General features: G+C 39.5%; 1 protein-coding gene across 1 annotated transcript in view; it reads left to right on the forward strand.

Annotated features, from left to right (window-relative positions):
* PKHD1 (PKHD1 ciliary IPT domain containing fibrocystin/polyductin) overlaps positions 1 to 25781 on the forward strand; it is a 409206-nt gene that overhangs the window by 293306 nt on the left and 90119 nt on the right. The window contains exons 56-60 of the mRNA XM_059701438.1: positions 1036 to 1190; positions 3197 to 3349; positions 5713 to 6591; positions 7285 to 7453; positions 8992 to 9149. Coding sequence (XP_059557421.1) covers positions 1036 to 1190; positions 3197 to 3349; positions 5713 to 6591; positions 7285 to 7453; positions 8992 to 9149 — 1514 coding nt within the window. The remainder of the gene's footprint in view (positions 1 to 1035; positions 1191 to 3196; positions 3350 to 5712; positions 6592 to 7284; positions 7454 to 8991; positions 9150 to 25781) is intronic.

Below are 25781 nucleotides of genomic sequence, written 5' to 3' on the forward strand. Positions count from 1 at the left end.
GTGCTAGACATCTGTGAATTCCCACTTACATGGTAGCTTTTTTAAGGATGTTTGCTGGTCAAAATCTAAGTTTTAATGCCATGCCATGTTTTACTTACCATTATGTTTCTAGCACCTACTGTAGTGTCTGGTGCAAACCAGTTGCTCAATCAATATATATTGCCTGATTGAATGGCTGTCACGTAGACCTGTTACCTGGATGAACGTTTTACTGGTAGAGGAGAATCCATTGTCACAACTTGCTAAAATGTAGACATTGACAAAAGAGGCAGGTAATTAAAATAAACATATGCCATTGAAGTTAGTAATGATTGTGAATTGAGAATAAAACAGAAATATATTCACTAGGAAAACCTACGCGGCAGTGAAAGACTGAACAGAAATTTTATTAACTGTGAAGTAAAACAAACAAACAAATAAACAAACAAACAAAAATGAACAAAACCCTTATAGTTTCATATGTGTACAAACAATATTTAGAACATAGCACAGTGGAGGCATGTATACTTTTATCCCCACAGTAACATTGGGATGTTTAGGGGAAGATTTAAATATTGCCACTTGTCAAATGAAGATAGGACACTCAGAAAAGGTTAAGTGACTTCTCAAAATCACACAGCTAGTAAGTGGCACCTCTAGGATTCATACTGTATCTGTCTGACCGTACAGGTATGAGCCTTACTGAATGATAATAAACTGTCTCAAAATTGTATTGCCAGTCTTCAGAAACTTTAAGAAATAATTCCTTCTGAAATACCTTTATTATTTAGCTCTTGCCTATTGAGGAGGAAGATTTTCATTTTAGGAAATGATATATAGACATCATATTTTTAACATGTATACATGTAAGCCAGATGATCGGCTCCATTAGCATTAAACTTTTTGCAAAAGCCATTTGTTTCTGTCTTGACTTGGAATTTCTTCTTTAATTTCCCTGGAATTGTTGGCTGTGGTGCGTTTCCTTTGCGATCTGGAGTCAGGTAGGTGATCTGTGTTGCGGTGCCCGATGCTTGATACATCTCTATGCTGTTACAGAATTATAGTAGAGGACGCCGTGGATTGGCGACCCCATGACAAAATTGTGCTTGGCTCCTCTTCCTATGAGCCTCACGAAGCAGAGGTCCTCACTGTGAAAGAAGTTAAGGGCCACCATGTTCGGATCCAGGAGCGGCTCAAGCACCGGCACATTGGTAAGGTTTGCTTTGCTGGTTAAGGGAGGTGAGCGAGCTGGGAAGAACGTGTTCTGCCTGGGGCCTTGGATCCCATCACCATCCAGAGGCGAGGGACAGTGCTTTACTGCTGCCCAGACTCCTCCTAGAAGGCTTATCTCTATCCCTTCATTCCTTTTATTGCAGAATTAAAAATACTTCGATGCGAGCGAATTTTTTAAACTTTTATTTATAATGACAAGTCTAGAAGCAAGCAGAAGGGTTACAGCTCTTGTTCAAGGTCACTGGACATTTTCATGTCTAGGCCAGAATAAATCTCATGGGAGCTGAGTTTCCAGTTCACTTCCTGGCACTCTGAATTACACAGTTACTTAGAAGGTGGTAGTTATTGTAAACTAGAGGCCCGGTGCATGAAAATCCATGCACTGGAGAGGGGTCTCTCAGCCCGGCCTGCCCCCTCTCACAGTCCAGGAGCCCTCAGGGGCGGGAGGCGACCTGGTGATCAGGAGAAGGTGACACCCCCATCACACCTCTGCTGCTGCCACTTCCGGCAGTGCAAGCCTCGGCTGACCCTGGTTACCTGAGCCTCAGGGGGCCCTGGGCAGCTGGGGGGCTGAGGGGACTGGGGGACTCTGGAGGCAGGTGTACGGCGGGGCTGAAGGGACTGGGCACTGCCATCTTGTGGGTGTGGGCGCCACCATCTTTGAGGGCATGGCAGTCTATTAGCATATTCCTTCCTTATTGGCTGTGGGCACTACCATCTTTGCAATGGCATGAGGGTCAATTAGCATATTCCCTCTTTATTAGATAGGATAATGACTTCTTTTTCATAATTAGGAACGTACCCCTCCTGACAAAAAGTTCATATTATGTGTTGACTACTGCTACCAAAAAATATTCAAATGCCTTTTCTCAAAAATATGCTGAATATTTTTATATACTATACACAGTTAAATATATATTGCACATAAATAATAAATAAACATAACCATACATTTCCTGCTTCTGTGGAATAAACTAATCTAACACAGAAGATACAGCAAATAAGTCATAAAACGTGGAAATAGAGGGGTTAGAGCAGCCTTGGGCAAACTACGGCCCTCGGGCTGGATCCGGCCCGTTTGAAATGAATAAAACTAAAAAAAAAAAGACCGTACCCTTTTATGTAATGATGTTTACTTTGAATTTATATTAGTTCACACAAACACTCCATCCATGCTTTTGTTCCGGCCCTCCGGTCCAGTTTAAGAACCCATTGTGGCCCTTGAGTCAAAAAGTTTGCCCACCCCTGGGTTAGAGAATATCTTTTTGTCTGTGATTTGTGAGAGGGAAATACATGTTTTCACCAGGACTATATATAAAGCTACATTTAAATCATAGTTCCAAGGATGATTTCTGTTTTTAAAAAGTGGCCAAAGAAGAAATCTTCAGCGATCCTGGTCAGTAAAGGGCTCCATGTGGAGGGCAGTGACTGAAACCAGCCCTTGGCTGTCCGGCTCCCACTGCTGAGGAGGCTCCTCAGGCAGCAGTGAGCTTGAGGCCCACGGTGGGAGGACGCTGCTGCTGCCCTTGGTCCCGTCACTCTCATACATTGCTGCTTTAGTTCTGTCACTGCCTCAGTTGCTCTGGGATTCCTCACTCTCAAGAAAAAAGTCCACAGACAATGTCCAACCAAACGCTGCATCTCACACTGATGCAATTAAGGAAGAAGGATGGGGACCCCACTAATTGGACAGGTCTGCCCTGCTGTCCCTGCACAGTAACCCGTCCTAGTAGCCACAGTTATGGAGGAGAAATGAATTCTTGCTCAACCACTTTCACTCTAAGCCCAGAGAGACACAAGTAACTGGGCTTTTCACTTCTCAGCTGACGTTTGTGGAGATGCCCGAGGAAAAGCGGGCCTGGTTGCTGGTAGGACTTCCGAGGGGAAAGGAGAGTCTTCATTTGGCGGATTCCCTGGGTCTCAGGCTGGTGATTCCTAAAGTTGCTTTTTAAAGGTGTTTCTTCTCCAACTCCTTTTGCCCCAGGAAGCGTACACGTCCTGGAGGATGGCCCATACATTCGTTTGGCTGCTGCGGTTGGACTTTTGACCCGAAATATACAAATCCAGTCTGATACTTTGTGTAGGGGGAGACTGCTTGTGGGGTCCTTCAGGAAGTCCAGCAGAGAAGAATTTTCAGGTAAACGGAATTTTAAGTGGCATTGCCAATTGGAGCCTATTCTTCTGGGACGTACAGAGAATTGTCCTTTATATAACAAAATGTACAAATTAAATGGCCCCTCTGTGCTCTGAGTAGCTATGCATTTTCAGTTCTAATCTGTGCTTAATTATCAGTGTGATGTTAAAATAATATACTAGCGATCGGCACATATGCACATTTTTACCTCAAAGAAAACATCTTCAGCAGATGTGAAATTTCCTCTGCTTTGAAATTATGGATGATTTAATGACCACTTGAGTTTTATCTCTTTCCTGAATTTCTATAATTCTTTCCCAGTAGCATGCAATATCTGATGGCAGGCCTCAGCTCATGCTATAAAGCAATAGCGTAAATTTAAATAAAAGTGATTTCCATATTCCAGACTGCTTTAAGGATCAGTTCATTCTCTCTCATTTCTTTCCAGTTTTAGCTCTTGGAATGCTGCAAAATTATTCGATTAGCATTTTATTTCTTCAACTTGTATTCCTTAAATATTATTCCAACGTTGTTCCATAGTCAAATAAATTTGGGAGAGGCTATCACTGTAGCTCCATCTTAGAAAGTCACTGTGTACACGAATACAATACAGGCTCTGAGAAAGCCTGGAATAGAGGTTCTAACCACTTCCCAAAGATCCTGAGCATGGAACACTTTTCGCTGGCACATCTGTTTCACCAGTATGATAAAGAGCAGTGTTTACACCTTACATCACAGTTCGGGATTTCTGGTCCATAGCACAAGCTTTCTCTCCATAAGCTCTCACTCCATTAGTTTCAACACAAGTGAGTTTGCTTCTCCCCACACCCAAGGACATTTGTCCATATCTGGAGACATTTTTGCTTGTCACAACTTTGGTGGGTGAGTCTGTTTGTAAACTATCAATTGCTTCCCTTTTGTCCTTGGCTCTGAGTGAGGGGGAGCTAAAGTCTGTTTGGCCTCTTCAGGATTGAACTCACAGTTGGACTGGTGGTAACGTGGCTGGGAAATCCAGGTGGTTGGGATCAAAATCTGGCTCCACCATTTGCTAGCTGTGTAATTATGTACACGTTTCTTAGCCCCCGTGAGCCTCAGTCTCATCATCAGTAAAACAAGGCATTCACAGGGGTGGCTAAATGCATAGATTCTGGAGCCAAACTTTTCATGTTTGAATCCTGACTTGTAATTAACTATGTAAATTAAGATAAATTGCTAAATCCTTCTGGGTCTCACTCTCTAACTGTAAAACAAGAATAATGATGGAAACTTCACCGGGTTGTTATAAGGATTAACTGTGTTAAATACATGTTAAAAAAAACCCCTTAACATTTTTCTGTAACAAATTCCAGCATCTGGATTGGGTGGGATCTGCAGGTGTTGGTCAAGGGTGCCATCCATGGGTATTCAATGGTTATAGGGCAGAAAAGCAGACCAGAACTTATAACTCCTTCTTTTAAACTGGAGACCTCTGTCAGTCTCCTGCTTCTGATGAGACATATCCAGCAATTTGCACTCAGAATTGTGACTTTTCAATGGGAAAATAGTTGTGAACAAAATCACTGCTAAATTCTCTGTTGAAATGAGTAAGACATTTTAAATGTGTACTATGAATTAATTTTCAGACTTGTGGAATTTAAAACTATGAATTATAATTATGCACGTATGACATTAAAAACACTAATTATTATGAAAATTAAAAATAATGTAGTGTGACTAAAATAAACATACAGAATTTTACTAGTAAAGAATTTGAAAATGATTTTAAAAATATGTTATTTCCTCCATGTCTTAATCAAGAGACATTATTGAATATCATGTTTTGGGCATATATTAAACAGAAATATATGTTCAAAAATTTTCACTTATCCCATACTCTTAAGAAATGTTTAAAATATTGATAGAGTTAGCCATTATTTTTTTTTCATACAATATCTTTGTGGGGATGGCTATGACTTTTCACATGGGGGTCACTGAGACACAGAGAGGAAGACAGGATTCTGAGGTGAGTCCTAAGAATCCATATTCCCCTTGTTCTTACCCAGTTCCTGACCCAGCCCTGCAGGCAGATGCCTGGAGTCTTTAAGCTACGTGTGCCCATCTCCTTTCTCTATCTTTCCTTTCCTTGTTCTCTATCCTATCACCAGACTCTCCAGTCTGCACACAAAACCTTTTTAGGCATTAATGTCACCTTCTAAAGATTCATATTTTGTTAGTGAAACTCACTGGCATAAAATACTGTGCTGGTGCTGAGAAGAAATGATTATATTTCAATGAAAAATCTGCATATTCTCGTGTCCATAAATGGACCATCCTTCTGCCTTTCATGGGGAAGAAAAAGTACCTGATGATATGCATTTTGTTTACAGGTGTCCTTCAACTTTTAAATGTAGAAATTCAGAACTTTGGCTCACCATTGTTTTCATCCATTGAATTCACGCATGTGTCGGCAGGATCCTGGATAATATCTTCTGCTCTGCACCACAGCTGCGGTGGGGGCATTCGCGCAGTTGCCAGTCATGGGATCATTTTAAATGACAACATAGTGTTTAGCACTGTTGGTCATGGCATTGATTTGGAGGGTCAAGCCTATTCTCTCTCTAATAACCTTGTGGTTCTGATGACACAGCCAGTGTGGTCCACCATTTGGGTGGCAGGCATCAGAGTGAACCAGGCAAAGGATATCACTCTCCGTGGTAATGTCGTGGCAGGATCGGAGAGACTTGGCTTTCATATCCGAGGCCAGAGGTGTTCCCCTCTTGAAGCTCTCTGGTCTGACAATGTGGCCCACTCAAGCCTTCACGGTCTTCATCTCTATAAGGAAAGTGGACTTGGCAACTGTACTAGAATCTCTGGCTTTTTGGCTTTCAAGAACTTTGACTATGGTGCCATGCTACATGTGGAGAACAGCGTGGAGATGGAGAATGTCACTCTGGTGGACAACGCTATTGGTCTTCTGGCGATAGTATATGTGTCTTCTGCTTCACAGCCTTCAATCGAAAATGTGCAGATTGTGCTTAGGAACTCAGTCATTGTGGCCACTAGCTCCTCTTTTGACTGCATTCAGGACAGGGTTAAGCCTGGCTCTGCCAACTGGACATTAATGGGCCGAGCTCCTTCCAACCCCAGAGGGGGTCGAGTTGGTATTCTGTGGCCAGTGTTCACCTCAGAACCAAATCGGTGGCCTCAGGAACCGTGGCACAAAGTGAGAAATGGCCGTTCAGTTTCAGGAATCATGAAGCTTCAAGGTAGGATGTTCGGGCTTATCCAAATAATGTAGTTTCATATCTCTGTGCACAGAATTTTTAAGAGCATTCTGAAATTATATCAACAAAAGAATACAGTGTAGTCTAGTGCTTGTTGCACAACTGACCAGCTGCTGTGTATTGATAACCACACTGATGGTTGATAATAGCAGTGAGTGATTCCTTTAAAAAGTTACTGCTTTAAACATGTTGAAGAACTTTCACAGCAATTATTGAATTTGATTATATGAAAATTCTCTTAGGTAGGTGTTATTTTCCCTATTATAGAAAGGAAGAAATATAGATGCAGAAATTATGTCTCACTGAAGTTGTTTACTAGTTGGTGGGGTAGCCAGGAATAAAATCAAATTATATCACTACCTATGCAGTTAATATTCTATTAGATCTCTTTTGTAATATTGTACTCATCCCCCATTGGATTTTATCAAACCTATGATAAAACATATCATTCTGAAGACATTGATGTGTTGGACTACTTCTGTTTTGTAAAGAATACTCAGGTCTTGAAGAATTACAGATATTTAAGTCAAGATTTATGTAAACTGGAACTAGCCTGGACAGTTTAAATTAACTTCTGGCCAAACAGTAGCAAAGATTGTTTAGTTGCATAGTCTATATTTGCAGTTGGTAGTTTACGTGATCTAATGCCATGCTATGCTTAATTTTTTTTTCCAGATGTCACCTTTTCTAGTTTTGTGAAGAGTTGCTATAGCAATGACCTAGATGTATGCATTCTGCCCAATGAGGAGAACACTGGAATCATTCATCCCATAACAGCAGAGAGGACCAAAATGCTAAAGATCAAAGATAAAAACAAGTTCTACTTTCCTCCTTTACAAACCAGGTACCAGTTTTAGTATTTATAACCCCTATCCATGAAGTATAAAATCATTAATGGAAATAAAAAGAAGCCCTTCTGAAAAGTATGCTAGGTGAATTGCGTGCCCCCCATTCTTTACGCCTCCCATGTCCAGGTGCTTTGCTACATGGTTTTTGCAGTGTCTCTCACCAAACTGCAGAGGCCGTTTCTCTCTCTTGAATCTGGGTTCAGCCATGTGACTTTCTCTGGATAATAAAAGTGTAGACATGATGCAGGGCAATTTTTTATTGACATTGTTTTGTCTTTATTAGAGATATTTCTTTGGGATAGTTTCAATCACTGGAAAAAATGTTCCCTAATTCTTGTATGTTCTATAGAGTATGGTGTCACTAGTCTTCAGAAGGAACCTTAGGAGCCCTTGTGCAGGCACTGGTGGGGAGAGGGAAATCATGTTTGATGACAAGAACCCCTGAGTTGAATAATGTGGCTTAGATAGATACTGGTGCTCAGACCAGGTATAACCACTATTCTGGACCATATGATCTGAGAGTTTCATTCAGGAATCAGAACTCGCTAAGGCACTATTTTTTCCATAAAAGGGAGCAGGAAAATCGGGATCAGGGAAAATGGGCTACTTTTCTTCCCCATAACATTGGGATAAACTCCTATAGTTGGAAGACAAGAATCAAGAAAAATCACCCTAGTTGGAAAGTTTATGTTTTTGGCCCAATATCTGTCTATTTAAGATGCCCATTCCTGAGCTACTTTTGGTACCTAAACATTAGGTATGTAATTTGGGTTGTCTTGTCATTTTTCTTCTATTGTACAATTTTCCTTATGTTCATGTAAACCTATGGGATGAAAGAATTATAAAGCTTAGTAATACTAGCATCTGATTCTTTGTACTATTAATACTTAACACATGGTTAGCAGGCAAATATTTGACACTAGTACTGATGGTACTGAAAAGTATTAGACCAGGAGAAATAAAATAAGTTTTCTAAATTTCAGTGTTATAATGGTCTACTATTTGTTTATATAACCTCCTAAGGTTATATGACTCTAAATTCTGAAAGTATAGGAACCGTGCCTGTATTTATCACCATTATACCCCCCAACCTGTAAAAGTGGTAGGTTTTCAATAGATATTTGTTAAATGAGAATATCTATTTTTACCTTGTTTGCATACGGCATAAATATAATTGAAATTTATAATGATAATCTTATAATATTGCAAGGTACCAAAGTTCCATAAAAGATGCTTACATTATTTTCCGTAGGTATTAAAATTAGGAGTATTTTATTGTATCTTACTACTTAGAAAATTACAATCTATTTAAAGATGATATATCCAGAGTATTTGGATAATAATAATGCCTTTATTCTTGACCATATAACCGAGAAGTAATATTTTCTATAGAGTTTTATTTACTATCTATGTACCACATTACAGATGTTACCTTTTCTAATTTTAAATTCCCTTTTCATCAGATTAGTAATTTCAATATATTTTCGTTTTTGTTGCTCATGAAATGAGAGTTGCTTTCTGTCTGTCTTTACAGGGAAGATTTAGGAACACTGGTCTGCCCTGAATCCGTTTGTGAAAGTCCAAAAAAATATCTCTTTAAGGATCTCGATGGGAGAGCCCTGGGTCTACCTCCACCGGTTTCTGTGTTTCCTAAAACTGAGGCAGAATGGACTGGATCCTTCTTCAACACAGGTTGGTTATAAAGGAACTCGATGCCTCCAGTAGGGGGCGCATGCATGAAGGAGCTGGTTTGGCTGTGTTGTCTACTGACAGTGGTCGGCAAACTCATTAGTCAACAGAGCCAAAAATCAACAGTACAATGATTGAAATTTCTTTTGAGAGCCAAATTTTTTAAACTTAAACTATATAGGTAGGTACCTTGTTATTAACTTAATTAGGGTACTCCTGAGGCTTAGGAAGAGCCACACTCAAGGGGCCAAAAGCCGCATGTAGCTTGCGAGCTGCAGTTTGCCGACTAGTCAGGAAACCAAATCTCCAGGAGAGGAAATGAATTCTGGAGTTGGAGCCTGTGCTAATCTGCTGCTCAACTCACCTGTAGCAAAGGAATGTTGAGTGACTAAGAGATGTTGTGATCACTGTGTGGCCTCCATGACGTTGCCAAAGGTGTACCTATGTCAAAGGTACAGATTCCCAACACCAACTCTGTGCACAGGTGAGAACAATACTCTCACTAGCTTGGTCACCTGGGCCTGAAGCATCGTTCTCAGTGCTCAGAGCTTTGCAGTGTCAGCCACAGAACCAACAACTCTGGCTTCTGACTGTATCTTTCTCTATCACCAGAACTTAAGGGCTCTCAATCTGGAGAGGGTGGTGGAGTAGATGGCATGCAGTTTGCCTTCTTTTCCCCCATTTTTGTAATTGTTGCTGGGAGGTGTGTGTGTGTGTGTGTGTGTGTGTGTGTGTGTGTGTTGGCGGGGGGGGGGGGGGGCGGTGTTGGGGGAGGGAGGCCAAGCTGTGATCAAAATTCCTTCTTTTTGCTTATACAAGCAAAACCCATTTGCCTATCAGTTTTATAGCTGGACCCCTAGAGAGATCATTGCCCTCCTTACTTCCACAAACAGTGAGACTGAGTTTTCTTTTCAGTTCAGGTGGAACCTGCTGCAGGTAAATCTAAAAAATTTTCCCTGTTTTTTTTTTTTTTTTCCTGCTTCAGTGGTTGATGCTTCAGACTTCTAGTCTTTCTTCCCTTTTTTAATTTCTGAATGTGTGAATGTTCCAGAACTACATCCTCAGATCTGTTTTATTTTTTCTTCCTAATTATTAAGCCCAAGGTTGAAATACCACTTAATGCTGAAGACTTCCAAATTATATCTCCAGCCAGACTCAGTCCTGGACTTTAGTCTGGTTTATCCAACTCCATTGGAAAGCATAACTGACATCTCAGACTAAACATGCCCTAAGTGGGACTCTTCATCTCTGCCCCAACCATGTCCTGCTTCTTGCCTAGCTAACTCTACTTCAGTAATTGGTACCATCATTTATGAGGCGAATTAAGTAAACTATCCAGAAACAATTATTTATTCTTTTTTTTTCAGAACCCAAATTCTCCTACTTCTAACCATCATCATCTCCCACCTGACAAGGGAATAACCTTCTAACTGGTCTTCTTTCTTATGCTCCTGTACCCTATACAGGTCTTTTTGTCAATGATAGCCAGAGTGATCTTTCAACTTTCCAATGTTTTTTCTATCCCCCTCAGAATGAAATCCACACTACAAGCTGTGTAGTATCTGGCTCCTGCCCGTCCCTTTCACTTCACTTTCTGTGACATCCTTTTTACTTATCATTGTCTTGTTTTTTCTTTCACATGGTAAACTTAATACCTACCTCAGGGCCTTTGCATTGGCTATTGTGCCAGAAAAATCCCCTTCTCACTTCTTTGCAGAGCTGGCTCCTTCCTTTCAAATGATAACCCCACAGAGAAGCCATCTCTGACCACCCTATCAAAAACAAATGTTCCTCCATTTTTCTCTAGCCCTACTTGTTTTTTGTCAGAGTCCCATTACTTGAAATTATATTATAAATGTACCTGCCTACTTGTGTATTTACTGTTTGCCATTTTAGAGTACAAACTTCATGAGGGCAAGAATTTTGTTCTGTTTACTATTACATATTGGGGGAGATGCTCAACAAATGTCAGTTGATGAACTGATCAAGTGAATGAATTATTGATAACCAAGGAGACTGTTAATGCTGTTTTTCCCATATCATTTAAGAACATACAGAAGAAACTGAGGCCTTCAGGTCATTGGTTTAAGGATTTATGTATAATATAGAATCCTGGAACCAAGAAGTGTCCAGGTATCTCTTTACTTGTTTTCACTTTTCTTCCATTTGAACTACTACCACTTTATAGCACTTGCCTTTTAGAAAAGTTTTACATAAGTCATTAATTACCATGCAGTTTCATGCCTCAACACTGTTTAATAGTTTTCTCAAAAATTTTCATAAGTTGAAGGCTTATCTTTGCAACAGAGTGAAAAGCTGTGAGGATTATAGTGTAGGATTTAGAAAGTCATTACTGAGTGCATGAAGCATGCTGAGTAAATATTCATTTTGATATATTGGTTATATCTGTTGAATATAACCAGCAAATACATATTGCACAGAAGAATGAAATTCAGGGAAACCATCCATATTGAGAAAATATGTGTAGAATAGTAAATGGGAAAAAAGATAGGAAGCTAGTTTCCCATTTACCACTAGTCCTATTCAAATAGCTTTCTTAACAAAATAATTTATTGATTAGAGAGAGAGAGAGAGAGAGAGAGAGAGAGAGAGATAGGTTTGCTGTTCCACTTATTTAGGTATTCATTGGTTGCTTCTTGTACGTGTCCTGACCAGGGATCAAACCCAAACTTTGGCATTTGGGATGATGCTCCAGACAACTGAGCTACCTGGTCAGAGCTTCAAATAGCTTTCTGTAGTAAGTTGTCTTATTTGTTTTAAAAATCATCCCTCTGTTACAGGTGTTATGCAATCGAGAAAACATTCTTATACTTTAAAATAAGTACATGAATAATTGTGAGATTTCCTAAACTTGTAGGTTTTGGTGAGGAGCCCCTTTCTGTGAAATCAGTATCAAGGGATACATGTTCCAGAGTATTTAGTGAAAATTAAATTTCACAGAAGAATGAGGACTGAAGAGAGTGTCTTCAGTTGCCTCCGAAGCAGGCCCTGATACAAAGCTTAGAGTCCAAGTGGTTTACATGGGGGTGAACTCAGGAAAGCAGGGAAGGGGGAAATGAGCCAGGGAAAGGACAGAGGTCATTCAGGGATGTGTTCTCAAACTGGTTACCATTCTGGACAGCTGGAGCTCAAGTTTAGCAGGGAACTTCAGGAGACCAAGGGAACATGACCCAAAGTATCCCAGCTAAGTCCTGACGAAGCTAAGGTAGTTATACCTCAAATCTCTATTTATTTCTGGCTGAGGGGTGCTATTGGGGTCATTAACTCCCTAGTCCTCTGGCTTTCCCTGAACACAGGCCAATTGTGCTCTTTCCCATGGGCAGAAAAGTCCCTTCTCAAAAGGGAGCCATTGATTTGTAGCAGCAGTCTTTTGTCTGTGAAGGTGAGTGCCAAAGCCATTTGGGTGTAGCTCTTAAATATCTGTCCAATACTCCATGTGTGAATAATAATGTTCTTTGATGAAATCTTAGGTAGTTGCTAACGTTGTGATGTAACTACACTATTTAGGCACCAACATGCTCTTGCTCCTGGTTGCAATGCTGTGTGTTTTATTTCCATTAGTCTCTGTGTTGGATGTGAAACACGATTCAATGATGGTAAAACTCCAGCATGTATTGTACTATTGCATACCATTTATTATCATGGACAAGCATGAGCATGTGTGTGGGTGGCTGAATGTATAGGGGAAGGTATATATGACTGACTACCTTAAACTCCTGATGTTTAAAGCTTTATAACATTTTAAATGAGGTTGCTATAGGTTCCAACTGCGTGGATTCCCACAGTAGAATCTGCTGTTCACTAAAAATAAAATCTGTGTCCTCTTGCAAGGAAGGAGACAGCCCATAGTAAGTGGTGCCTTCTGCGAGTGAACAGAATGTAATGTTTTCCTTCGACTCCCAAATATGAAGAAACCCCTCCACTAATTCAAGTCCATTTTTATTTTTTAAACCATTCTCTACTATGCTGCTTTCCTGTTCATAATCTGATGGATGAGCATGAATATCTATTTTGTATTTTCCTCTTTTAAGACAAGCATCTATGATCTTCTATAAAACAGCGAGAGCAGTGCCACAAAGATGAAAATGAGGGCCATGGGAACCAGCGCTCACTTTTATTCCACATGGCACTGCCTTTCTCAATTTTATTGGCAGCTTGAAATCCATTGCCTTTGAGGTTTAGTTTTAACTTGAAAAAAAACACACACAGATTTTATTTGCACATATAAGTTCACATTGCAAAACTACCCACTCAGACAGATAGCCACAGGTCCCTCGTATTGTCATATTCTCCAGCATCAGGAGCAAAAATTACCCATGTGGGTCAGCTCTGAGGAATGCTATGCCAGTGGGCTTTTTATCTGTGCAATGCAGGGTGTGTAGCCAGGGGAAAGTGAGCTGCTAATTTTGGTTTGTACTTATCTGTAAGTTAGCATTTGCAGCCAACTTTGAAACATGCGTGACAAAGAGTGCAAGGCAGCTAATCCCAAGCAGATCCTCTGAGAACCATTTGCATTTTATTCCAGAAAGGATTTAGTTTTATAATGGAGGCATCTGATCATCTGAAAATCCAAAATCATTTAGAAAAACAAAGTCTTGAAATTCACATCCCATTTAGGTAAGACAAGATAGATATCAAGGCTTTCCACTTTGCTTCTCACTCATTTCCTGTCAGTCTCAGACAACAAATAGGTAGCATCACCTCTCAGACCGGTTCATACATGAGGCACACTGAACTGAAAAAAAAGTCAGGGCTTTAGTTTCTATGGCATTTGACAATTTCTCAGACGTGATGAGGATGGTAGAGGGAGATGAACTGAGCGTGTTTAGTGTGCTAAGCCCTGAAGCCGGCATTTTCATTTATTCAGCGAATGCATGTTGACCACTCTACCTGCACCTTTGTAAGGATGGAGCTGTCATTGTGAACAAGGCAACGTTCCTGCTTTCGTCAAACTTAGGTTTGAATAAACTTTTGAACAAATAAATAAAAGTATTCCAATAGTGATGAGAGTTATAAAAAAGTGAAATAGGGTTAGAGAGGTAGATTGAGGGGTGTGTGTGTGTGTGTGTGTGTGTGTGTGTGTGTGTGTGTAAGGAAGTTGCTATTTGAAATAGTTACATTTCCAATGAACCTGAATGAGAAGTGAGGAGTCACACTGCTCTGAGCGGAGGGAGGGGCATTCTAGGGAGAAGGACCAGGACACTGACCTGAATGGCCTCAATGTGTCGGAGGGGTGGGTGGGGAGGAGATCGGTGCCACTGTTAAGTAGTGAATGGGAAGGAGAACAATTGGAGCTAGCTAGGAGCTAGGCCAGAGCCCTTTCATAAGATGGTGATGGAGGGTTTTAAGAAAGATGGTCATAGGATTTTATTCACTCTTTGAAAAGACAGGGTGCTGTGGAGTGAATGGGTAATGGGTGGGAGCAGGCAGTGCATGAGGAAGCTGAAGTTAAGGAAGCTGGCGGAGTCGTAGGCTCGGCGGCTTCACAGACAGTGGCCCAAGAGTTGCATTGCCCCATGCGTGGCCCTGTGCTGGCTCATGAACTCTTGCACCGGTTCACAGGGAGATAATTACAGAAAGCTGTCATGTAGGTCACTTAGAAACACAACAATCTGACAGTAGTTTTATATCTGTTGAATCTAAAAAATAAATCTTGGGCTTTTATTTTGTATGTCTAATTTGTCTGATAAGTTATACTGTATTTTTAAAAGTATTGTCCACAAAGGACTGGAAATTTTAAAACAAACAAACAAAAACCCCTGTTCTCCTGCCAAACTTTCTCCAGTTGAGGAGATGCATTTCATGTCCTAAGGAAAGTGTCTTCAAAGCTGGCTTATCACCTAGGGCATTAAACATTCATGCCCATGTTGAGGGGGTTTTGAGTCAATAGGTGTTTGTGAGGCCCAAGCCTTTGTGTTTGCGTGCGCGCGCGCGCGCGCACACACACACACACACACACACACACACACACACACACCCTCCCCAAGTGATTCCACTGTGAGAACGTTTCAGAATCACTACTATAGAGTTATAGGCTGCCTTTGCAGTAACAGGCTGGATGTTAAGAAGACGATTAATACTTTTAATTAATATAAAAAGTGGGCAGTTTCAATTTCTCATGAAAAAACAAGAATAGCTTTCTGTGCCAAATACCAACAGACATAAACATACTTGCTTATATACACACGGGGTATATTTCCAAAAGGGAAAAGAACATTAACCAAACACACACACACAGAAAAAAACACCAACCTTTTCTTAAACATAGATTATTTTTCCTAGTCTTGGAGTTGGGTGACCTCAGAATGCCATTTTCATACACATCACTGGATAAAAATGGGTACCATGCTAAGTTTATTTTTTTAATTCTACATTGAATCATTATATTAAAAACTGAAATTCATGATAAGCTTTTCCCACATTTGCCTTGACGTCCTTCCCAGCAAAGTGCCCGGGTCTGACCTGCGGGGCAGGTGAGTTTCTCATTCTTTACTGTGAGAGGGGAAGAAACATTTTTCAAATTGTGTTACTTCTTGGTCGCCTCTTGAGAAAGAAAGTTGTAAACCATAGTGGAGACCTTAAAAGTGGCTGGCCTCAAATCAAAAATAAAAGATTAGGTGGATAAAAAAGAAAATAAAGCTGGCATTTGACTGTCAGCTCAGAGAGTGATGAAGAGGTTTCCAGCTGAATAATGGGAAAGCTCAGTAATGTGGAGACGGAGACGTAGGCTCGGCGGCTTCACAGACAGTGGCCGGCATTTTCTCTACTTTTGTTGCTAGAACTTGAAATGTGTCTTTTCTTTAAGCTTTCTAGGCTTCTCGTTCCTCCCATTTGTCCTGGGGATGACAGCAAGATGGTATTATAAAACGGGGAGAAGGGAGAGGGAGGGAGGAATGAGAGGACAGAATGGAGAGAGGGAACGGTTGTTAGGAAATTTGTCTGCAAATATCTGTGCTCGCCGAGGCCTTTTTCTTCTAGCTAGAGGGGGAAATACCATTCTCTTTTCCCAAGCAATTATAGGCCCCAAAGATTGAAACTTGGTATATAGCTCTTTAATCTCAGCAGATATTTATGGTTAAACATTAGACTTTTAGGATTCCAGATGTCAGGGTATTAAAATATAAAGGCACAGTGGCGTCTCAGAAAATATTAGAATCTTTGGAATATGTGGCTGCAGGGATTCTCATCCCAAGCAGAGGAAGATAAAGCTCTCAGTGATACTTTGCAAGACCCAAAGAGCACCTTCCCTTCACCTTATACTCTCCCTTCCCGTGACTTGCCTAGTCTCCAGGCAGTGAACGGCATAACCATTTCTAATTGCATTGCGAAATAGTCCATGCTGTGCACTGGAATGGTTTTTCATGTGCTGTTTTTAAAGGGTGTTGCAGAAAGGCATATGATCCATGGGAATGATTTCCTTTTTCTCTTTATTCAGTCTAGGCATTTTATCCTTGAGATTGTCTTGCTCCTCGAGTCTTCCATGAACAAATAATACCTGTTAACTGTCACCATGTTTCTGACTCTATGCTAAGACCTTCAGATGAATTATCTCATGTAATTTAATGCCATCAACAGGATCTATCTTATTAAATAGATAGTCCCTCCACCTGTAGTTGTGGAAACTGATGTAGAGACATTAGGTCACTTGCCCAAGTCATACAACTAATTAATAGGAGAGTCAGGACTGACTCTGTGTTTTTATCACTATGCCATATTATACACAGTCCCTTCCTTCTAGGATTTCTTCCTTCTTTCTGTGCATCCTCCAATATCACATCTGTAGATCTATCAGCTTTTATCAAACAGAAAGTCCTGTCTACACAGAACAAAGCAAAATGTGCAATTATTCCAGCAATTATCCCTCCCAACTAGCAATAGTAACAGTTACCATGTATCCAGCAGATTCCATGTGCCAGGCATTGTGGTAAGTGGTTTATAAACATTCCCATTTACCCTTTCCACAACCTTAACATGTAGGGATTGTTATTCCTTTTCAGCATCTAAAGAAATAGGGATTTAGAATAGTTAACTCATTTTTCATGGTCCCACGGCTATAATGTACAGAACAAAGATTTATTATCTATGTTTGTCTGACTCCAAAGTCTGGGCTTGCAACCACTTCTAGATGATTATCATCTTGTGGCCTGAGTCATGGTGGGGTGCTATACTGAGATATATTTAACTGGGTAACTTAAATATTTCCATTTTACATGGTAGCAAATCGAATTTTTAGTTAAAAATAACTGTCAATTATTGTAACATTTTTGAAAGGCAATGTAATAACATCCACAAAAAGGCCATATATATGACCATTTTTCATGTACAGACTAGTCCCTGTCACATCCAAGAAAAGCATTGCCAGTGTTCACCACTGGAGGTTGTGTGATGACACCTCATAGGGTAGTATGAGCATTGGTCATGAGACCAAAATTTTATTATAGTAATTTTTCTGTAGCTTCTTTTTCCCTCAGTGAGTTCATGTAGTTTTTTTTGTTGTTGTTTCTGTTTTCCTATTTAGACAAATATTTATTGAGTGCCCAGTGAGAGCAAAGCACTACTTTCTGTTGGTGTATCATAAAGGGGCATCAAGGTAGGTAAGAAACCCTCCCCACCCTCACGCAGGGGGGCAGGAGGGCCAGGCTACGCGACAGAAAAGTAGTTGTTATAAAATTGGCACAAAGTACATTGGAGAGATCACATAGTTGGGGATATAGACAAGGGCTTTAAGAAGAAAATAGAATTTGCCATTAGCCTACACCATTGGTTAAAGCTTCAAAAGACATATAAGAAAGAGGGGAGGAACAGAGTTGTATTTAGAAGCAGCAGGCACAGGGCTGTCCTCTGTGTGACAGTACAGAAGCCTCGCCCACACACAGGGAGTTGGGTCTCTGCCTCTTTATGCCCTTGTTTTACCATCACTCAATTCTATTATAACCCATCTCATGCTCTACTGACATCATTCTACAAGCCCTGACTTCTCATCAGACTGTGCATTCCTTGAAGACAAAAATCTTTAAAGTTTTAGTATAATCCCTGGAACATAAGGCATGTTTAGTAAATATTTGTTAAATGAGGGATTAAATGAATAGATGAAACCTGGTAAATGAGTGAAAATTTAAAAAATTCAAATTTAGTTTGCCAATCAACTGTTTCACAAAGTAAATATTATAGATTTACTTAATGTAACATTTTTTTGTAGCATTTGAAAAGAATGTTTCATATTCATTAATCTCAGGAGATTGTTCATGGCCAAATACATTTTTGAAAACTCTGTTGCCATTTTGGAGATTCGGCATGTGCATTAAAATATTAAAGGTTCTGGTAAGTCCTGCAATTAAATTTTTAAAATAGTATTTAAATTTGTGTTATGCAGTATTTCTTAAACTTTTTAACTAAAGAATACTTGTTCACATTACACATTAGTGGTCCTTGGAATTAGTGTAATTTTCAGAATGAATTTTGGGAAATATTCATATTAGTTGGTAGGAATATATGCCAGCTGAAAAAAAAATCTTACGGTATTTTTAATTTGGATGGTTCCCTGAAGGCTAATATGTTCCACTTCCCATTCAATGTATGGATGACCTCTACCTTTACTTTTCCCAGGAAGTGGACATCTACTCCCTTAAAAGGCTTCCTAGTATTTTTTGAATAATTTTACTTTTTATGATCTTCCTTCTATGATATCCACACAGTGAGCTTGTTTTTCTTCTAATATGACACATTTTAAGTCTAATTGTTTCCACATTACAACCTTTTCCATATTTAAGGATAATAAAACAACAATCTTATAATGATTCAATATGTCTCTTTCGAGCATAAAAATTCTAAATTTCATCTGATAGTCAATATATGACAAATTGTTTTTTATTCTTCACTTTTTAGACTGGCTTATTTTTTATATCCTTTAGTTTGTCAATGATTTTTCCAAAATGTATAAATTAGTCCTTTTGAGTTGCAAGATTTTTCCTAGTTTTTTAGTTTAGTTTAGATTTTAATATTCTTTGCAGACATGTTTAATTCTTATAGTGAAATTTTTCAAATCTTTTCATATGTTTTCTAGATTTTTATGTATGCTAAGAAAGATCTCCACAACTCTAAGATCACTTAACGTCATTAATATTTTCTGTTAATTATAATGATTCATTTTTTATCTTTAACCCATGTAGAATTTATTTTTGTGAAGAAAAAAGATATGTTTTTTTTCCTTAAGTGACTCGTCAAATGCTTCAACATCATTAATTGAAGAATTTCTATTTTCCCATGATTTAAAACATGGGAAAATAAACTACGTTCTCAAAGACATTTAGATTTATTTCTGACCTTTAAAAATATTTTGCTCCATTCTTATACCATCTATTTATAGGATATTTTTAATTATTGCATTCAAATTGTCAAAAAATTGCATTAGTTTTTATATCTAGTGATTATGCAAATATATGGAGATAAGCTGAAAACTAGATCAATCTTTCAAAACCATGAAATTGAAATGAGAAGGTTTCATGAATTTGTTTGGCACCTATTGGTAAGGCACAAGCCTTTTATTTATTGATGGGGCTGCTTAAGTATTCCCTTCCATTAAAATGCACACACACAAATGTAAAATAATCAAACAGACAAACAACATCCATCTGTCTTAGGTATAAAATGAGTTGAAATTTGAACTTCTATCTACTAAATCTTTCAATACTACTGTACTGAAAGAATGAAATGAAAGATTCTTCTATTATTAAAATCTGAAAAATGAAAACACATAAATTCCTAAAAATAATACGGTGGGGATTTTTTAAAGAGAAAGAAAGAAAAAAAAAGAAAAGGGAAAAGAGAGAGCCAGCATATTGCCATGGCAAAAAGTAAAATAATTTCTTTTAGTTACAGGTGTTCAAAAATTTCCCTGCTTGTGTAATACTGATGTTACTGTTTCTCATACAACAAATGCGAATAGATCTCAATAATATGTGGGGAAATTGTTCTCAAAAACTGTTCTCGAAGGTCACTTGATGGAGCCTCTTGGCATCAGGCAACCATCTAATGGCCTATACTTGTGACTCAGAAATTATCTTCAAGATTTTGGTTGAGTGAATAAATGAAACAGTAAAACACACAGTAAAAACGAAAAGACTCTGCCTTGTACCTGTCACCATCCTGATCTTTAATACCACTGCTCAGAGGATCAACTGGGAAGTTACCATTTTAGAAAATCATCTATATGTGTTATTATTTTAATAAGAATAATGATAGTAAAACCCATTTATGTAACAAATGGGAATCCTGAAAAATGAGTTGGTTATTATGTAAAGCATGTCAAGAACAGAGAGACAGAGGAAAATAAATTTTCCTACATCTTGAAGCCAATCTTTCAACTACAGAATTAGGGGCTCCCTGTAGGACCCTGTTCCAATTTGCTTAGGTCCCTCTCAGGAGAAATATTAATAAAAATTGAATAGAAGTCCCTGAGAGTAATTGCCATGGAGAAAGGGAGTCAAAGTTGAATTTTTAAATGTGGCTGAGGGTAATAACCTCTTCCCTTTTGGGTGAGGTTGGCAAGATGCACCTTTCCTTGCCAGCCCCGGTGGAAACCAGCCTATCTCTACACCTAGGCTATGTTCTCTCTTTCTGCTTAAACACTTTAGACTCTAAAGTTTAGAGGCAAAGGAGCAGACCCTAGAGCAGTGATGGCGAACCTATGACACGCGTGTCAGAGGTGACACGTGAACTCATTTTTTTGGTTGATTTTTCTTTGTTAAATGGCATTTAAATATATAAAATAAATATCAAAACTATAAGTCTTTGTTTTACTATGGTTGCAAATAGCAAAAAATTTCTATATGTGACACCGCACCAGAGTTAAGTTAGGGTTTTTCAAAATGCTGACATGCCGAGCTCGAAGGGTTCGCCATCACTGCCCTAGAGCTATAAAAGACATAATGCATATAAAATACTTAGCTCCATACCTGGCTCAGGATAAGTGATGAGTGAAATGCTACTCACCACTAGTTTGTTGCTCCCACTTCTCATGGGTCTGGCTGGGATAATGACTTGAACATTTGAGCATCATATCTGAGCTGGCTCTTGTATTAGTTTTGCTGCCATAACAAATTTAGTAGCTTAAACAACGTCCATGTATTATCTCACAGTTCTGCAGGTCAGAAGTTTAGTATACTAGGGTGGTTTCAATGCTTTGTGTGCCCCAAGGCCATATTTAGGATGTTGACAGGACTGCATTCCTTTCTGAAGTCTTCAGGATGAATTCGCATCCAATCTCACTTTTTTTTTTCTTTCTGAATTCAGTTCCATGTGACTGTAGGACTGAGGTCCCCATTCCCTTGCTTGTTGTAGGCTGGGGGTCATGCTCAGCTTCTAGGACTTATGGCCCCCTTCATCTTCAAAGCCAGCAACCTAGATTGTGTCCGTAGATTGTGTCAAAGAACCTCTCCTGCCTTCTCTTCCACTGCATCTGCTTTTTAAAGGTTTATAGTATTAGATTGGGCCCACTCCGATAATCTCCCCACTTTAAGACCTATAACCTTGATCACATCTGCAAAGCCCTTTGCCATATTCACATGTTCAGGATTAGGGTATGGACATCTTTGGGAGGTTAATCATCCTACCACACTCCTTTGTAAGGCCTAAGTTTTAGTTGCAGAAGGTGAGAGGATATGGAATAAGAAATACTAACTTGGAATACTAATGCTATTACTGAAAGATTTCTTCTCTCACGGGAAGCAAGCTAGACTGTTTATCTTGTTTCAGAGTTAGTGTAGAAATGCGGAGGGTTCCATGTCTACTCTGTAGGCTGGACATCAGGTTTTGATGGAAAATTATCAGTATGACCTGGTTTATGTGATGTGATTATGTAACATTATGAATCTTAACCTGATTTTGGTCTTATTTTTGTTAAAGTTGAAGCAGAAAAATACCTTATTTTGATATGCAATGAAATATATACTTTACTACATATACAGGGTGAGACAAACATAGGTTTACAGTTGTTCATATGGAAAACAATACAATAATTAATAAATAATAATAATACAATAATAAACTCTGTATTTCATGTACTCATCACTGTAAACCTACGCTGTATTTTAAATATGATTGTGTACTGTGTGCTACCTTTGATATATTTATCTGCTATGCTCGTGCTTCTAAATATGGCCAGCATTTGCTTCATGCACCAATCTCCCTTGAGTTCCATGGAACAGCATTTAGGCATTAGAAAGTCTTGGATGCCCAGTGCCTGATGATGCTCAGTGACACCAATGTGAACTCCTATAATAAAGGAAAGCAGCTCATTTCCCCTGGCCTCACAGACACCTCGATGGCCTCCCCAAATAGCTGAGTAGGAGCTTGCAGAAGCTTCGACGAGGGAGCACAGCATTTGCAGCAATTAATTTTGCAGAGGAAGCAGTCTGTTTAAAGCTGCCTGCAGTCTAAACTGGGGGTTGTTGTTCAAGGCCACCAGAGCTGCAGTGGGCTCAGGCTGGCTCATCAACAAAACAACAATGCTAAAATATGGCCTCTTGGGTTTTGCAGAAGAAGGAACTAGAGGGGCAATGAATTATGCTCACCTGCTAGAGCTGGCTGAAGACTGTAATTGTTTAGCCCCCTAGCACTACCCTGCAAGGGTTAAAGTGACAGAGATATTAGTGGGTGATGGCTAAAATTGTTGGTTTGAAGCTCTCGGCTATATGCAGACTGTTATTTACCGGACTTGGTCGATTTCCTTCTTAATGCAATAATGACCTGTGAAATGAAACGTGAGCTAGACAATTGTTCCTCATTGTTTCCAGTAAAACATCCTTTCATACCCCATTAAGCCACCATTAATTCCATATGAAAGAGAGTCACGCACAAGCACTGACGGTATCTCTCTTTCTTTCTGGGACTTTCTTGCCCCCATACTCCTGTTTCATTTTTCTTCTTCCTTTCCCTTCCTCCCCTCCCTCCCTCCCTCCCTCCCTCCCTCCCTCCCTCCCTCCCTCCCTCCCTCCCTCCCTTCCTCCCTTCCTTTCTTCCTTCCTTCCTGCCTTCCTTCCTTCCTGCCTTCCTTCCTTCCTGCCTTCCTGCCTTCCTCTCTTCTTTTCTCCAAATACAATATGAGTGTAATGGTGTACATGGTGGGAAATTCCTTTGAAGGACATGCTGACTTACATGGCTTCCAAAACAGGGGCAAGGTTTCCATTGCTGAGCCTCCACCTGGCTCTCCATTTGCCTTAGATATAAAAATAGCTACAGAAACAGAAAAGTTTTTAAAATAAGGAGCAATTGTTTAGCCTTGTTTAAAAAAGATCCAGGTGCCTATCCCAATAACCATTGCTGGGGAAGCCACCAGGTGTGCGGTCGAAGTCTCTTCATAGGCCTGGGGAGAGCGTCTTCCCACAGCAGGAACTTACGGGTCAGAGGAAGGCTCTCTATTGTCCAGGAGCCAACTAGCTTTGAACCTCTTCCCCTTCTCCCTGGACCTACTCTCACTGCTCTGTGAGGAGAGGCCACAACCAAGAAGTGCTGAGTCATATGGCATGAGAGGTACTCTAAGCATTTCTCCTCTCTGACCCCTTTCTCCCTACAACCTCATAGCTAGAGGTTGTCTTACGTTTCTTCACTGAGTGACTGGGATGTTTTGCTGCCCACATTGCCTCTTGCTGTTTGCCTGGCCACTATGTCACTTTAGTCTCTGCCTTCACAGTCACATTGCCTTCTCCTCTTCTGTAGTTGGCTCTTCCTCAGCCTCCTTCTTAGGAGGACACTTATGGTGATATTTAGAGCCCACCTGGATAATCCCAGGTTCTTTCCCCATCTTTATATCCTTCATCTCATCTGCAAAGTCTCTTTGCCACCAAGGCAACATTCACAGATTCTGATGATTACCACATGGACTTCTTGGGGCCATTATTCGGACTAAGGTACTTAGTGATTCCAAGATTCTGAGATGAATCCATATTTGGTGACTTAAGGTATTTTCTTTCCCCTTTCTCCTTTTGAAAAGGAAGAAGGAGAAAAGGGAAGGAAACTATTTAGAATCTCTTAAATCATTCTTGATCATACACATATGCAGAACATAAAAAATAATGTCTCACTGTTATTTTTTAAAAATATATTTTATTGACTTCAGAGAGAAAGGGAGGTGGGGAAAGAAAGTTAGAAACATCAATGATGAGAGAGAATAATTGATCAGCTGCTTCCTGCATACCCTCCACTGGGGATCCAGCCCACAAGTCGGGCATGTGCCCTGACTAGGAATCGAATGATGACCTTCTGATTTCCAGGTTGATGCTCAACCACTGAGCCACACCAGTTGGGCTCACCATTAATTTTTTAAAAATATCCTTTCTTACTTTTCATTCACTTTGGAGGTAGATTAAACACCATTTGAAATTCTCAAGAGTTGATTTTCCCATCTCTCTCAAAATTGTTCCACTCAAACTTGAACTGCTCTTGCATAGTCAATAGTTACATAGCTTTAAACTCTGCACTGGTCTATCTGCTTAGTTCCTGCTAATTGGAAAAGTTAGTGAATTCCCTAGCTCTCCCCCTCCAAACAGGACCATGCATGCTGGGGAAAGAATGGTGCAGGAGGGTGAGCATGAAAGACGATTCTGTCTGTTTATGATAAGGAGAAAGGCCATTTAGTCTTACCCTGTGAACCTGATTTTGAATCTCTTGTAAAACAGGGCTTATCACCTCACTGTTTCCTAGAAGGTTTCTGTGGAAAACATATCCAGAATTTATTACTTGCGGCTGGTATCATGGAGGTCCTGGAATAAAAATGACTCCTTTATAAACAATATAAGATAAGCACTTGCAAGTACATAAACAGCCCTCTGAGTGGACTGATGGTGGGGTTTTGACAGGAGAAAAGAGCTTTCAGATAGCCTAAAGACCAGACATATATTCCCTGTCAAGCCAGTATCCCCCCCCCCCCATAGTGGAATGCCTTTTAATAAAAAGTTAATCTAAAAACTAAGTAATTAGTGACCTAAATAAATGATAAATTGCTTATTTAAAATGAGTTTAACCTTTTTGAAAGAGAAAAATTTAAGGAGAGCAACCCTTTACTGTTCAGACCAAGCGTATTCCTGTCCCTGTTCCATGTTGCAAAAGTTCAGAAAGAAGTGAAGTCTTACTCCTCCGACAACCTTGGAACTTACTGGTGATGTTATCATTCATGTTACTTTTTGCTTAGAATGGTTAATTATGTTAGCATATTGTGGTGACATCTTTTCCCAATTTGATTATAACTTCCTGGGGGCAACAAAGATTTATTATGCTAATTTTAGTGTAGCTTAACCAACATGAATTGATTCTTTATTACAATGTAATAATAGCTACTACCATGAAAGTAGCTTCCATTTACTGAGTACTTCTTATATGCCAGACATTGTGTTAGGTGCTTTATATATCATATCTTTATAACTTAAAAGTAAGCCTAATTGTCATCATTCTAAATGTGACAAAACTGAGCCTCACTGAGTTTAGGGATTTTGTTCAAAATGGTACACCTAATGGTAAAGCCAGAATTTGTGTTCAAGTCTTTCTGAATTCAGGCCCATGCTTTTTTTTCTTAATGTTCATGACCTTTCCAATATATAGGCTTTCTGGGGGATTATATAT

Source organism: Myotis daubentonii, chromosome 6, assembly GCF_963259705.1.
Source record: "Myotis daubentonii chromosome 6, mMyoDau2.1, whole genome shotgun sequence".
NCBI lineage: Eukaryota > Metazoa > Chordata > Mammalia > Chiroptera > Vespertilionidae > Myotis > Myotis daubentonii.